This window comes from Microdochium trichocladiopsis (assembly GCF_020744255.1).
Source record: "Microdochium trichocladiopsis strain MPI-CAGE-CH-0230 chromosome Unknown B0I36scaffold_3, whole genome shotgun sequence".
NCBI lineage: Eukaryota > Fungi > Ascomycota > Sordariomycetes > Xylariales > Microdochiaceae > Microdochium > Microdochium trichocladiopsis.
The window spans coordinates 4,302,279-4,316,394 of record NW_025763546.1 but is presented as its reverse complement, the minus strand read 5'-3'; the positions used below and the strand labels follow the sequence as shown (position 1 = coordinate 4,316,394).

General features: G+C 56.8%; 4 protein-coding genes across 4 annotated transcripts; all 4 read right to left on the bottom strand.

The window, feature by feature from the left end:
• Window positions 1-212: 212 nt before the first annotated feature.
• Window positions 213-1,372, bottom strand: B0I36DRAFT_286540 (uncharacterized protein). Its single transcript, XM_046151604.1, has 2 exons — window positions 533-1,372; window positions 213-476 (listed from the first exon to the last, which is right to left on the bottom strand). Exons 1-2 carry the CDS (start codon window positions 1,362-1,364, stop codon window positions 265-267), a joined length of 1,044 nt encoding a protein of 347 aa, XP_046016047.1. The 5' UTR covers window positions 1,365-1,372; the 3' UTR covers window positions 213-264.
• A 5,818-nt stretch (window positions 1,373-7,190) lies between these two features.
• On the bottom strand, window positions 7,191-9,402 carry B0I36DRAFT_238464 (major facilitator superfamily transporter; the record flags this gene model as incomplete). Its single annotated transcript, XM_046149618.1, has 8 exons — window positions 7,191-7,300; window positions 7,437-7,552; window positions 7,735-7,945; window positions 8,084-8,274; window positions 8,378-8,935; window positions 9,016-9,092; window positions 9,207-9,211; window positions 9,282-9,402. 8 exons carry the CDS (start codon window positions 9,400-9,402, stop codon window positions 7,191-7,193), a joined length of 1,389 nt encoding a protein of 462 aa, XP_046016046.1.
• Window positions 9,403-9,705: 303 nt separating this feature from the next.
• B0I36DRAFT_319430 (FAD dependent oxidoreductase) lies at window positions 9,706-11,545 on the bottom strand. The gene has a single exon (XM_046153414.1). The coding sequence runs from the start codon at window positions 11,438-11,440 to the stop codon at window positions 9,992-9,994; it is 1,449 nt and encodes a 482-aa protein (XP_046016045.1). The 5' UTR covers window positions 11,441-11,545; the 3' UTR covers window positions 9,706-9,991.
• Window positions 11,546-12,113: 568 nt separating this feature from the next.
• On the bottom strand, window positions 12,114-13,385 carry B0I36DRAFT_429954 (acyl-CoA N-acyltransferase). The gene is made up of 2 exons (XM_046162514.1): window positions 13,128-13,385; window positions 12,114-13,015 (listed from the first exon to the last, which is right to left on the bottom strand). Exons 1-2 carry the CDS (start codon window positions 13,168-13,170, stop codon window positions 12,465-12,467), a joined length of 594 nt encoding a protein of 197 aa, XP_046016044.1. The 5' UTR covers window positions 13,171-13,385; the 3' UTR covers window positions 12,114-12,464.
• Between the last annotated feature and the right edge of the window lie 731 nt (window positions 13,386-14,116).

Genomic DNA, 14,116 nt, shown 5'->3' with positions numbered 1-14,116 from the left:
AGTGGCCACGCGGGAAGTCACTGGATGTGGAGATGTTGAGGCGAGAAAGAGTTCCTCAAGTTGAGAGCTATTCAGTGATGAACAATAGCAGTGAGTACGTTCAATCAGGGGTCTCCCGCGACTCAGCAATTCACCGCAGAATGGCGACGATGGTCGCGAGGTAGTACCAGAAGCTGAAATAGTCTTCGGAGGAAATCACAAAAAATGCCGTCCTCCATGGAAAGCTTCACATTAGCTTTAGCTTGAAGCATTAACCCACACACTTCATCCCTGACACCTATGAGATGAAGTCGTCGCCTGCGCACCTTTTTCTTTCTTCACGTACACTCTCCGCTTTGCCGCGCTCCGTACTCGTCTAGTCATTGTCCGTTTCCGACTCAGTGTCCGGTTTCCATCTGAGTCTGTCTCCCGCTTTATTAGTGCAAAAGCTGAATCCTTCTGCATCATGGCCCGCAACTCCGAGTCTACATCGAAGCCTGTAACACAATAATGAGCATGCGGACCCAAGATAAGTACGGCTTGTTAGACTTGCCTTTTCCACGCAATATCTGTTCCAGATATACCATCTTCGTCTCCGACGACAATTGAGACAGGTCTGACTCCGATTGCAGAGAAGGAGGCTCGGGAGGCGGGAGCACTTGGAGTCGTCCCGCCGACTGGCGCATGTTATCGGATGGGGTTGAGGCGCCAAGAGGGGCCGTTGATTGTGAGATAGGGACTTGCGCAGCTGGCTGTTGCTGTTGCTGTTGCTGTTGCTGTTGCTGTTGCTGTTGCTGTTGCTGTTGCTGTTGCTGTTGCTGTTGCTGTTGCTGTTGCTGTTGCTGTTGCTGTTGCTGTTGCTGTTGCTGTTGCTGTTGCTGTTGCTGTTGCTGTTGCTGTTGCTGTTGCTGTTGCTGTTGCTGCTCTTCTTCACGCGGACGTATGCAGATCTTGCCGACCTCCCTTCGATGGTGCCGGGAGAGATTGGCCGCACGGGCGAAGCCCTGGCCGCAGCCCCAAGTGCCGCCGCTCTGCAGAGGCCCTCGGCATACATGGGGCGTTTCTCCTGAGTGAGTCTTCTCATGTTGTGTGCAGTCACTCTTTCTCGTAAACGGCCGACTGCAAACGGTGCAGACAAATGGCCGTTCACCTGCGTGGGCGCGTAGATGGCTTTTGAGATTGTGCTTTCGAGTGTATTGCTTGTCGCAGATGTGGCATTGGAAAGACATGTTGCAATCCCTGTGGCGACCTGGTTGAGATTGGCCTAGTGACTCGGGTGGGAAGCGCGGACTGGTTGAGATGCGTGCTGTCTTGTTGTCCAGGGGAGAAAATGATGAAGAACTTGGATGTACTTTCCAAAATGCTCCTGGGTACCTGGATCGCATCAGCTGGAGGCTTTTTGTATGAATCAAAGGGCAGAAAGCAGGACGCTTCGCCACAACGTTATGCTGCAACAGGCACAATGCTGTTGGTTCACCCCATCTTGTCCTGGGTTGAAACAGACCTAGCCGCCGACCGTGTCTGGGGCTGTGCACTGGCCCATTGCCCGGCCCAGTCCAGCCAACACAGGCGCAAAGCCAGGTCTACGTCGTCGTCACCAACACAGGGCGAGAAGGAAGAAGGACAAGTGCACTGGCTCAAAGCCTGGGAAGCACAGGCTCTCTTGACAGTCCTCGTGTAGCTGTGGTTGTGGGATAGAATGGCTGCTGCTCCCTGTCAAGTCATGCCTTGCACAGGCTCCGTTGGCAGGGCTTGGTTCCCGCTCTGCGAAGGCTGGATGCGCATGCTTTGATGCAGCGTGCGGCCGATCTGGAATTACCCCCCTGGCACAGGCTCACTGACTTTTCTCGCTCAATTCCTCTATTGTGCAGGCATACATGATGGGCAAGGACAAGATATTGAGCCTGTGTCTTGCATTGGCTCACCATGATCCGCCTTTCCCGTCTCTGCGGTATTGGACCTGTCACGCCTGCACCGGCCCTCCTTTGCACTGGCCCAGCCTCCCCTGCAGCAAGCGCCAGATGGTAGTGAGCCTGTGTCGGCCACGGCCAGGCACGCGTGCGATTACAAGTGTCGAGCCTGTGTGCAGATCTCCCCAACACTGGCTCCAATTCTGGCAGTTTCCAAAGTTCCAACACTCCCTGCACCAATTCGCTGTTCCACGTCTCCTCCTGCACAGGCTTCTTGTGTCTTGCACAGGCTCACTCTCTGCCAATGTTGCTGCCACAATTCTATCCCCACGTCCCGTGCGCTCTCTGCCACTGTTGCTGCCACGATCCTTTTCCCACGTCCCGTGCACTCTATGCTCCTGCCGCTGCCATAATTCCATCCCCACGTCCTGCTCACTCTCTGCCGCTGTTGCTGCCGCAGCTCTATCCCCACGAGCCCACAATCGCTCCGCATGGAAATCTCGCATTACTTCAATGAAGGTGGACTGGACCTGGGTAGACTTCAACCCAGCACCACTGCAATGGTCTTTTTCAAGTCCCTGTAGAGTCTAACAACCCCGGGCCTGTGGTCGGAGATGGGCCTGTGCAAGCATGGCAGCACCTTATAAAAGCCAGGCTCCCGCCCAACTTTTCTTCTCAGGTCACTCGGGTCGAGCACGGCACATCGTTCGCAAGCCCTCGCCCAAGAACATCACATTACTTGGTTCTCTTTGTCCGCCTCCTCCATATCTGCTGCCCATTCAAATCACCTGTCAGTCTCCAGATCTCTCAATTGCGCACATTGCCCCCCACGTCCCCATCCACTCCGCAACATAACACAACACAGGCGACACAATGGCCCCGGAGCTCGTCTGCTCCATTGTTGTGGGTGTCGTCCAGATTGGCCTCGCCGTCTTGGGCATTGCCCAGCACCACTACACTCGCAATGTTAGAAGTAGGTCCTGTTGGTCCCACACCCACACACCATACGCCCTCTTTTCCTCTTATTCCTCCTCGTCCTCGTCCTCCCTCCTGCCCGTTCTCTTTTCCCCCTTCCCTCCTGCCCGTCCTCTTTCCCCTCCCTTCCCTCCTTCTTCCTTCTTCTCCTTCCTCTCCTCGTCCTCCTTCCTCTCCGTCCTCCTTCCTCTCTGTCCTCCTTCCTCCCCTTCTTCATTCTTCTTCTCCTCCTCTTTCTTTCCCCTGCTACTACTACCATCAATATTTTGTTATCACTCCGTGTCTCCATCCCGTCTTTCCCTTGTCCATGTTCTTTTTTACGGACCAACAAGAGCAAGACTGATATATGTCTCACAGGGACTGATATCGAGGCACAGAGCGTATGAAGTAATCACACGACAAGCCAAGCCCATGCCCTACCACAGCCTGCTGTGCGTCATGTCATAGAACCCAGCGAGTGGAAGTTTGGAACGACCCTACCTGCGAACAAAGATCATGCTCGCAAACAACAAAGTCGCCCCCTCCCCATTCGGCAAAACGAATGCGGAGGGGGTTACACAACCCCACGATATACCCGTTATACCCATGCTAGGCCGTGCATGGCCGTGATATGCCCAGGTAGTAGTTGAGGGAGTTGAGTAAGATGTTCTCGAGGTTGAGTTCATCGGCGTGAGGCGTAGTATAGGTGTTCCCAAGTAGCATATATAGATTTAACGACTCCCGTGGGATGAATCCGGAAGTATAAGCAATGATATCGAGCTCCTTCTTCATACTCCAATACCATAAGTATGACGAGGGACAAGCCTGATGAGGAGCTTGCTTGACTGTCCACCCCTCAACACGTCAGCAATGACGGGGAAACCCCTCGGAATCTTGGAAACAAGTGCTGGACGCCGGCATACTTCTTGTGTCTACTTCCGCGAACCAGCATGTTGATTTTGACATGCGATATCCTCAAAGTCTTCAAGTTGTTGCGAGTGAAAGCAGCCCTCCGCGATGGGATTCTGCATTAGGAAGCCACGAAACATCTGAGCTTGTGTCGAGAGAGCGAGCACCTGTACGCATGCTCGCTGACCCACAGCGAGTGTACAGTATTTGAGCAACCGTCCAGAACCTTGAATTGCCGGAACATCGTGATTGTAGGCCTGATGAGCTTGTTGTGAGTCCGGTTCGCTGCCAATACCCCATCTTTGTTGTTGAATCTACTCTCCTATTCTTAGCATCAACTTAAATAAGTATCCTAGCGAACATCAGGACCGCCATGGCTGTAATGATATTGCGACGTTGTAGTCCAGCGCAAGGGCTGCGTGGGGACGAGCGCAGGAGGAACCGTGTCCATTGCCGATCAGGAAGGCGAGCGTCAATGGGCAGACTGGGCCGCACAAGTGAGAGCGGATCAACCCAAGCACCGGTAAGCTGTGAAATCCTGTTTTCTTTCAACCTACCTGATCTGACACTACACGAAGACACTTTGCATGAACCTTGAACCTTGAACCTTGAACGTGAGAGGTCTTGCGCTACTTCTCCAAACAGGTGCAGATGCTGGGTTAGGCGGATACCCTGAGACTGCACTTTGAAATTGTACCATCTGGATATCGAAATTCAAATAAGGACCAGCGGCCCAGGGTAGCAGCTACAGCATGATAATGGGCCTTATTGCTCTTCACGGAGCCCTTACAGATCCGGCGAAGGACGATAGGATCGCGGTTGTCGAAAGATCCGTCAGCAAGCTTCAGGGGTATCTGCCTGCGTGGCGAATGAAACACGGCCCAAGTCCTGCTTTGGTCTCTGTCGAGCCTCGCAGGGCCTGTTTGCGTTCACGGCTGTGCTCCTTCATTTCATTGGAAAGGCCTTACGCTGGTGGCGCTTGAGTATCCTAGAGACACCAAGAAAAGGCGAAGGTTGACAGGCTACGAGCATGAGAGGGCTGCATGATGTAGGGTTTTGGAAGACCCGGGAGAACCATTGAATCACCGAGCTGAGCCCAGAATCTACCCAGCAAGGGTCGGCGTTACAAGGTCAACGACTGGCACTGGTTGCTCGGTGGTGCTGGGGCTTTCGTTTACCTGCGGCCTGTTCGGTCAATACCCCCCGTCTCTGCCCAACCAGCCACACACAAGTCTGACCACAGATCCAGGATCCGGGACGTCGAATAGGCTGACGAGTTCTGAGGTCTCTGTGTATCCAAGCTGCATGGCAAGGCAACTTGCGCGTGGAGGGGAGGTTTCAGGTTGGCGACGCGACAGCCGCGCAGCGCCCATCGTCGGGAAAGCCACGGGCACTTGTTTTGGTCCTCGACCGGCCGCCGTAAATCGCCGCAAATGCTCTGGGACGCCGACATGGCGTTGGGCATGAGGCTGTGCGTGTCAGGTATGGTCGGCCGTCCTGGTTGGTTGGGTCAGAGGATCGCGTTCGAACCGTCCCCGACACCGCGTGCATTTGCCAGCGAGGCTGCCATGCACAAGTCGACGAATCGGGACGCAAGCCGGCCAGACACAGAGGTGCTTCCATGGGAGAATTGGGCCAGACGTCCCTTGGGCTCGCAGCAAAAGTTTTCTTTATAAGGAAAGCAGGGCCCGGGCTGGCGCTGCAAGGAAGTATCTTGTCAAGAGTCATCAGGGCGCAGCACACACACACTGAGCTCCCCCCAGCAACACCAGCAACACCAGCCACCCTGCAACCTTTAGGCCAGCATGCCGCCGTGCTGAGTGCGAGTGGTCCTGCAGGCAGGCCCGACCGGAAAAAAACAATGAAATTACCAGTCGCGTTTGCGCCGACGCGCTGGCCTGGCCAAAATGTCATTATAAAAGCCACGGGCGTCTCGGAGCAGGCTTTGGAACGAGTTCCATCAACACGGAGATCAATGTCGACAGCTCTACACCAATACGTGGAAACAAACCGTTATTTCTTGTTATCACCCTTCTGTGTTAACAAAAGAAAAGGCTAATTTCCCAGGGAACCGCTATAAACCTCTGTCTCATCGCTTCCGCAGCTGTCTTTCACGCGTCTGGGTCATCAGTATTAAAAAGCAGTCTAAACACAACCGCGCCCAACCGGATTTGTAACTCATCTCCGCAAACGCCACGAGACGTCGCGTCGCGTTCATCGCCATGAACCCGGAAAATATCCCCACCATAGTGTTCGGCGTGTTACAGACCGGTCTGCAAGCAGTTGCCCTCGTTCAGCAGCACTTTATGCACAGCAGCAGAAGTATGTCCATCATCGGGGCCCGTATCTTGACGTTTCTTTAGCTGGCAGGCAATCATTTCTGTCAGTACTGACGTTATGGCACTCAGCACCGGACATCGAGGCTCAACCTGCTAAGCTAGGCTCGAAGACGACGATGAAGACGACAATGGAGACGACAATAAAGACGACACTGAAGCAAACGCTCGTGGAAGAAAAGAAAACCCGGTAGAGGGCCATCTGTGTACGATGCGGCGTTACAATTCCGCGAAAACTACCCCTTCTGAATGGCGCTAGGAGTTAAGGAACCAATCACAGACACGGCGGGCCCGTCCTTCAAGCACAATCTCGACTGCTAGTTGAAGTGCTAAGTCTAGAAGAGCACACAAGCCTTCATCACTGATTTGTTAGACCTACAACTTTGGCAGTCGCTCTCTCTCTCTCTCTCTCCGTAACGGTCTGGTGTAAATGTCATGACGGCTTCCAGAATCCCTCCTTATGCGACTCTTCTGCCGCTCCAAGCTTGGGGCCATCATATACCGCGAAAACTTGCAGTCATGCACAGCACGTCCCGCAATCCGACACTTAAACTCAACTTTATAAGCAAGGGGCTGCCTCAAACATTGCTCGCTCGCTCGCTCATTCGTTCGACGCTATCAAAAACCTCATCATATGTCCCCTCTCGACCTCATCGATTCCCATAGATCATGCCAATCGTCGTTCATGTGCAGCAGAACGCTCTTGAGCTCTGGCGGCACGTAAGCTGCTCATTTTCTTTGCCGAGCCTTGTCCCCCAAAACGTTCTTGCCTTCCAAGCCCCTTCCCGCTGCTGCGCTTCAGGACGAGCCGGGATAAAACAGCATCCGTCGAGCTCAAGCCTCGGGCACCACAGCAGCAGTAGCCTTGACCTGCCCCGCGGGGCCTTTGCCGTCGACGACCTGCACGGGCAGGGTACCTCCAGCACTGGTACCGGCACCAGCCGCAGCCGCCTCCTCGTCCTTGAGCTTCTGGTCCTGGATCTTGCCCTCGAGGTACTGCTCGTGCTCTGCGATGCGCTGCGGTCTTTTTGTGTCGTTCCTCTGGGTCAGCAAAGGCATTGGGGACGGGAGAGAGATATGGTCTGAAGGGGAAAGGGAAAGGCTAAGGAGGAAGGACATACTTGAGGTACTTGATGTCCAGCCAGCGCAGGCCGCATGTGATCAGGATGACCAGCAGCCACAGCGCGAGGGAGGACTGCCATCCATACCGGTCTGCACAACACGTCATTTGTTAGCAGCGTTTTCTTCTTTTCAACCAAAACGTCCCGTGATAAATTCTGGCCACATCTCGAGAAAAAAGCATTCGTCTCATTGTAGGTATGTCTTGCAGGGTAGGGCGTCCACTTACAATACGGCGCCTCGACGGCCGGCCACACCAGGATCTGGGACCACGCGGACACGCCGTAGTACAAGGCGACGGCCATACCGGTGATCAGAGTCCGGGCCTCGGGGTCCTTGGGGAGGCTATGGTCAAAGAAAGAGAGATGTTGTCAGCATTGTGCTCTCCCCACAGCGTGTTCACGACAATCCTTGAACTCGTCGTGGTAAACTCCCCCATCAGACTACACACTCTCCCAAGACCGCCATCCCTTGGAGAAGCGAAGCCAGGAACGAGGGGGGAAAACAAGCACTTAAAAAGGACTCACATGTCCGCCAGCCACGCAAAGATGAGCGGCGCGGTGCCGAGCGGGATGTACGCGATGAAGTAGCCCGCGTAGGCGACGCCCAGGGGCGTGCTGCCGGGCTTTTGCGTCCAGACGGTCATCATGATGCACACCATGATGCCGAGCAGGCCCTGGGCGACGATGAGCGTCCAGCGGGTCCGCAGGAGGTCGGACAGGATGGCCCAGATCCAGACTATCACCCGCAGCAGCAGCCAATAAGTGTTAGTGAACTGGCTCTTCTAAGGTCCTTTGTCGAGGTACACGGAAGGGAGATGGGGATGAGGGAACGGAAGACGCGGGAAGGAATAGGGAGAATTGTATATATACGCACCAAAAACTACGTTGATGGCACTGCCGGAAATTGGGATCGAGTTGACCTGCGACACGGTCCACGTAGGCGTCCCGTCGGGGTTGCGGAGCGACTTGAGGAACAGGCCGAAGTACGCGTATCCCCAGGCCGCGATGACGGTGGCGACGTACAGGACCGAGATGAGGTAGAGCTGCCAGGAAGTGAAGGCACGCCTTTTTTGGTTCACAAAAGAAATCCGTTTAGCTCTCCTGGAACCCTGAAGAAGACTCGAAAGAAAAACAGAAAAAAAAAACCGCATTGGAGGAAAAGACCTACTTTGTGCCGGCCCAGCTCATCTTCTTGGGCTCGGCTCGCCCGTTACGCTCCAGCCGCTCCATGGCGAGCTTCGCGTGGCCCTCCTTGAACCAGAACGCGCGCGGGTTGACGTTGTTCGGGGTGTCGGGCAGCATGACGAACCCAAGAACGCCGACCACGACGGTCATGATGCCGTTGATGATGAAGAGCCAGCGCCACCCGGCGATGCCGCTGCTCCCGTGGAGGGTGTTGATGACGGCGACCTGGAGCGCGCCGGACATCATGGACCCTAGGGCCTGGCAGCTGTGGTAGAAGCCCATGCGCTTGGCGAGCTCGGTCGGGGTGTACCAGTACATGAGCAGCGTCATCATGCCGGGCCAGGCGCTCGACTCGCACAGGCCGAGGAAGACGCGCAGCACGTAGACCTGGTTCGCGTTGGTGGTGATGGCGATCAGGCCCGTGATGACGCCCCAGATGATCTCGAGGCCCGAGAGCCAGTAGCTGGGGCGGACGTAGGTGAGGATGACCTGCGAGGGCACAAGCATGAGGCAGTAGGCGATGCTGAAGTATGTGCTGAAGCTATAGAATGGGTGGAGCGTGATTAGTGGCTGGAAAATGTCCAGGTCGATATTCGGGGTGGTCTTGATCGGCCAGCTTACAAGTTGAGCTCGTTGCCATAGAGGTTGAGATCCTCCTTCATGCCAGAGACATAGGCATTGTTGATGTTTGTTTGATCCTGAGATGGGGAGGCAATGGTTAGCGTCTGCATAGTTGGGGCTATAGTCTACAGAGTAAGGCTGCATCGACGCCCGAAACCGAGGCATGCCCGTGGTGGCAGTTCGTGGCTTACAAGATCTGGGATCACATCGTTAGTCGCAGCGACACACACATGTATAACCTGGATCGCCCAGGGCGCAGAACTCACACTTGATGACCTGGGATACACAGCCAAAGAGCATGAGGAAGATGTCGAGCCTGCGCACGAGGGACTTCTCCTCGGCGGTGCGCTCATGGCGCTGGGCAAAGGCAAGCTTGCCAAACTGCATGTTGCCTCACTGAACTGATGTGTCTCTGAGCCCTTTCCTGATCGGGTGGGAACTGATGACAACTCGGTCTGTCACAGAAGGAGGGGGAAAGAAAGACAGGAACCAGGCGTCACAGTAACTGTCGTCGGTCAGTCTTCTTCCCAATAACGCCTGCGGATATTTATCGCCTGATCCCAGTCATCCCCACCTCGGAAGGTCACCATTTACATAATGTGTGGGTGTGATAAGGCAGATCATGTCCTACGCGACTCGGCCGCCTGCCGGCGGTCGTGCAGATCCTTCGGGGTCTCCATTGGGTGAGTAAGGGAATGTAACGTGTGCAGATAGAGATAAAGCTACCCTGGTTCTGGCTACTACGCTGTCACTCCAGACAGGGATCTGCGCACCCCCCATTCTGGCGTCTGGGCACCAATCAGCATTCCCGCTGCTCCGACGGAGCCCCGGGAGATAAAGTGTGGCCGGGGTGGGAAAGCCGCCGATCCCTCGCCGGCACCGGACGCTAACCCCCGCAAACGTTAGGGCCGGCAATCAACGGCACACTGCGCGAACTGAACCAAGGCGACGCCCAGCCGATGCCAATCTTCCGCCCTCAAAGCTTGGCCCGGACGAGGTCGGCCAGGTCCTTGCCGGCCCCGTTGCGCCAGTTCCGCACACCGTCCACGCTGCCGTCATTATTGTTCCGCTCGTGGACCGCCCAGCGCCACCGGGCCACGCTCTGCTCGCCGCTCTCCAGCAGGCCTTTGACAATGTCGCCGATGATGGGCAGCATCTTGAAGCCGTGGCCAGAGTCCCCCGTCGCCACGGCCAGCGACTTGCCCACCGCCCCGGGCACAAAGTCAATGACAAAGTCCGAGTTGCCCGAGTCTGCGATCCAGCACAGGTGCGCGTCGATGAGCGGCCGGTCCGCGAGGGCGGGCAGCGCCTCGCGCAGCAGGCGGCGGATATGCTGGACGTCGATCTCGGGCACGAACTGCGAGCTTGCGAGGTCTCGTGGCGGCCCTGCATCTGCCACACTGCTCTGCGCTGATGATGATGATGATGACGATGATGAGGACTCCTGGTGAACAAGATGGTGATAGCCCCCGCCCATGTGGCAGAACTTGAGCTTGTTCGTGTCGCGGTCCGGCTCGAAAAAGAAGGCCAGGTCGCGCACCATGGTCACGGGGATGCCCCTCAGCGCCGCGGCCTCGTCGGGCGTGAGCTGGATGTGCACGACGCCCCAGCACCTGGCCGTGATGCCCAGGCCCAGTCCCCTTCCCGGACTACTGCTGCTGCTGCCCGCGAGCTGCTGGGGCATCAGCGACACGACGCCCGCGCCCGCCGTCACTATCGTCGTGTCCGCCCGGTGCACCTGCCCATCCCGCGTGACCGCGCCGACACAGCGGCCGGCCCCGCCCTCGCCCTCGCCCTCGAAGAGCAGCCGCTCGACCTCGCCGTGCTCGGGCCCGACGCAGAACTTGACCCGGTCGGCAAACTCCCTCTTGCACTCGCGGTACACGGCGTCCATGGCGTCCCGCGAGTGCGCGTACCCGGCCATCTCGTTGTAGTACCCTTCCCATCCCTCACACGGCCCGTCGAACTGGGCCACGAGCCGCTTCACCTCGGCGGCGCCCCGGACGGCCCGGACCTTGCCCCGGAAGGCCGGGTGCGTCTCGAGCGAGGCGCGGTACTTGTCCAGGCCTTGCCTCGTGGCCGCCGGGGCCGCCGCCGAGATGACGTTGAGGTAGCCGCGCTCAAAGTAGTAGGGCTGGTAGAGCGGGTCGGTCTGCCACTTGCGGATGGCATGCACGCTGAGGTCCGTGTAGAAAGGGTCTGCGTACTCTGCGCGGATGATCTTGTTGAGGTCGTGGCCGGCGGAGAAGCGCGAGGGGATCTGGGTGTCCTTCTCGAGGACGGTGATTGTCGTTGTTGTTGTGGATTGGCTGTCAGCAGAGGATGCGGTGGCTCGGGCGAGGGACAGGGCGGTGGAGAGGCCAAAGGTGCCGCCGCCGATGATGAGGATCGAGCGGTTCTGGGGAGGTGGTTGCGGAGAAGCCATGGTGGAGGTTTGTGGTGTGGCGAGTGTTGTCAGTTCAAGAACACAGCATTGAGATCCCTCGTCTTCTTTTTTTCTTCTTGGTTGTTTTTGGTTTGTATTGAGCCGGGCAACGAGTGATTCTCAGAATGCCAGCGTCTGCATGCATTTTGGGGGTTGCCCTGCATTCTAGATAAGGCCCGGTGAAGCTGCTCCGATCGGACCATGAAATGGCAGCCCACCTTGCAAAGGATCGGCATCAGCATCGGCAGCCTGGCAGGCACCTTGACTAGGGGTCCTGTGCTGTGGGCCGTCCGTCCTCCGCCGGCGGGCCACGGCCTCCGCTCCGCCACGGGCGTCTCGGGCCAAAGAAAAACGCCCGAGAGGCGGGCTTGCATTTGCTGCACTGCCTGCTGATTTCTTGATCAACGTCCATTCTTGGGATAATCGCCCTTTCAATGTACTCCACGCCTCGTGGCCACTCCCCACAAGTGCCCCATTGTTTGTGCAAACCAGGAAATGCTGCCTCTGTGTTAGGGCTACCTGTCTGGCCGTAGCCTTGATGTGAGCCGATGGGGACGCAGTAGCAGCAGCCAGGCCATCTGCTGCATCCACAATCGGATGCCAGAGCTTTCTATCCAGATCAGTAGCGGAGGTCCGATTTCGTGGCATCAAGGCCATTGCTACCTTTGATTTCGCGTTGGCTGCCCCAAAGACGTCACATATGCCGCGATTTCTTAGAAATACTTAAGCATGCACGCCATCGTGCTGCGAACAGGATTGCAGAGTGTCCTGCTGCGACAGGCATGCTCAGAAATACAGGTTCAACACGGAGACCACTTGCATCGCAACCAGGTCTTGGTCTATCTCTATGGGATGCCGGAATTCCTATCCCCCCGCGCAGAGAATGCGAAAATCGTTGTCGCAGTATTCCCACAAACGCCTGGGTTCCCCCTTCTCCCCCTTCTCCGAAGCTCTCACAAAAGCATTTGATTGCACTACACTCCTCCCCACCACCCTTCCACATTACACACACACACCAAATAATCTAATCCAGCATTCCCGCCAGCTTGGTCAGCGCCTCTCGGTCCACGCGCTGCCCGATCCACTCGGTCTGCGGCTCGGCCCCGATGGCCCGGTAGAACTGGATGCTCGGCTCGTTCCAGTTGAGCACCCGCCACTCGAGCCGGCCCCCGCCCATGGCCACCGTCTCCCGGGCCAGCTCGACCAGCAGCCTCTTGCCGAACCCTTTGCCCCGGTGCGCGGGGCGCACGTACAGGTCCTCGAGGTAGATACCCGCACAGGCGCGCCACGTCGAGTAGCTGTAGAAGTAGAGCGCCATGCCCACGACCTCCGTTCCTGCCTGGTTGTTGTCGTTGTTGTTGCTGCTGTCAGAGACACTGTCGGTCGTCAGGATCAGGCACCGCGCTGGCCGGGTCGGCGTGATGGGCTCGGTCTGCGGGGTTGTCGGGCTGGACGGGACGGCCGGGTCCGCGAAGGCGATGGTGTCGAGGAGCTTCTGTTCCGTAGCCTCGACGCTGGCGAGCTCCTTCTCGTAGTCGGCCAGCTCGCGGATCATGGCGAGGATCTCGGGGACGTCTGTGTGTGTGAGAGAGAGTGAGCGTCCAAGAGTCGGCTGCTTGAATGCGTGCGACTATGTTTTTCCAATTGACCCCAAGGGATCAATTGGACCCTGAATGCGGTGACTTACCCTCTCGGCAAGCATGCCGGACTGTGCAAGGAGCGTTGGGCATGATTGTGACTTTTGTTAATTGACTTGGTGAGGCGATGCTAATGCTGCGTTGCTGGGTCTCTCCGAGCCAATGCGGTGTCCGCGAATCGTCCAATATTGTGTGACTGTGTGGCAGAGGAGAAAGTATCCTTTTCCGAGTGTCTGGGCCAGTACAATTGTTCGAGAAGCTGTTTACAAGGCGGAGGACCGTGTTACCTTTTTAAATCACGAGTGCCGCCCCGCGTTATGTCATAATTAAAATAAAATAAAAGGGCAGGAGCAACGCCGTCTATTCCCCCCTCTCCTGCCGACCGCCGGAACCGGGGGGGGGGCCACTCGGCGTGTACCCCGCCAAAGCCAATTGGAGTGCACTTTTTAGCCTAGAAGACCCCCAAAGGGTCACCCCGTGCAGAGTCAGGTACCACGATCCGATCCAGAATCGGTGTGTGTGTGCATCCACAGGTACGTTATTTTGGGGGTTGCAATCGGAGTGCTCCACGCCGATTACCCCGAACACGCCGCTTACGCCAACCACCAACATGTGTGGCCCCGCTGGAGCTTGTGGACCCATGTCTGTCCATTTTGTGTCTGTTGCGTGCAGCAGCCTCGGCGAAATGTCATGTCAAGGGCGTAAAAACCACAAGGAGCGCCCATGCACGGTGCTCATCGGATGCCATTGCGAATCCTGGTGCGTCAGCCTCACCGATGATGGAGAAGATAGGAGAACGAAGAAGGACAGGTGCTCTAGAATATTCCACTCTAAAACAGTGGGACTTGCGTCCGGCCGATCACCAATGGATGGAATACACGACGTTGGCTCCCTGCGTGTCTTAAGGCTGGAGAGGTTGTGAATGAAAAGGAACATCCTCGAGCAACCAAGGACGGCTGGATCCGGGGAGGCAGTGACGTCCTGCTTGGGCAAGCGGGAATCATCTGTCGAGTCAGAGTCGTGCTGGACAATTGGTTGG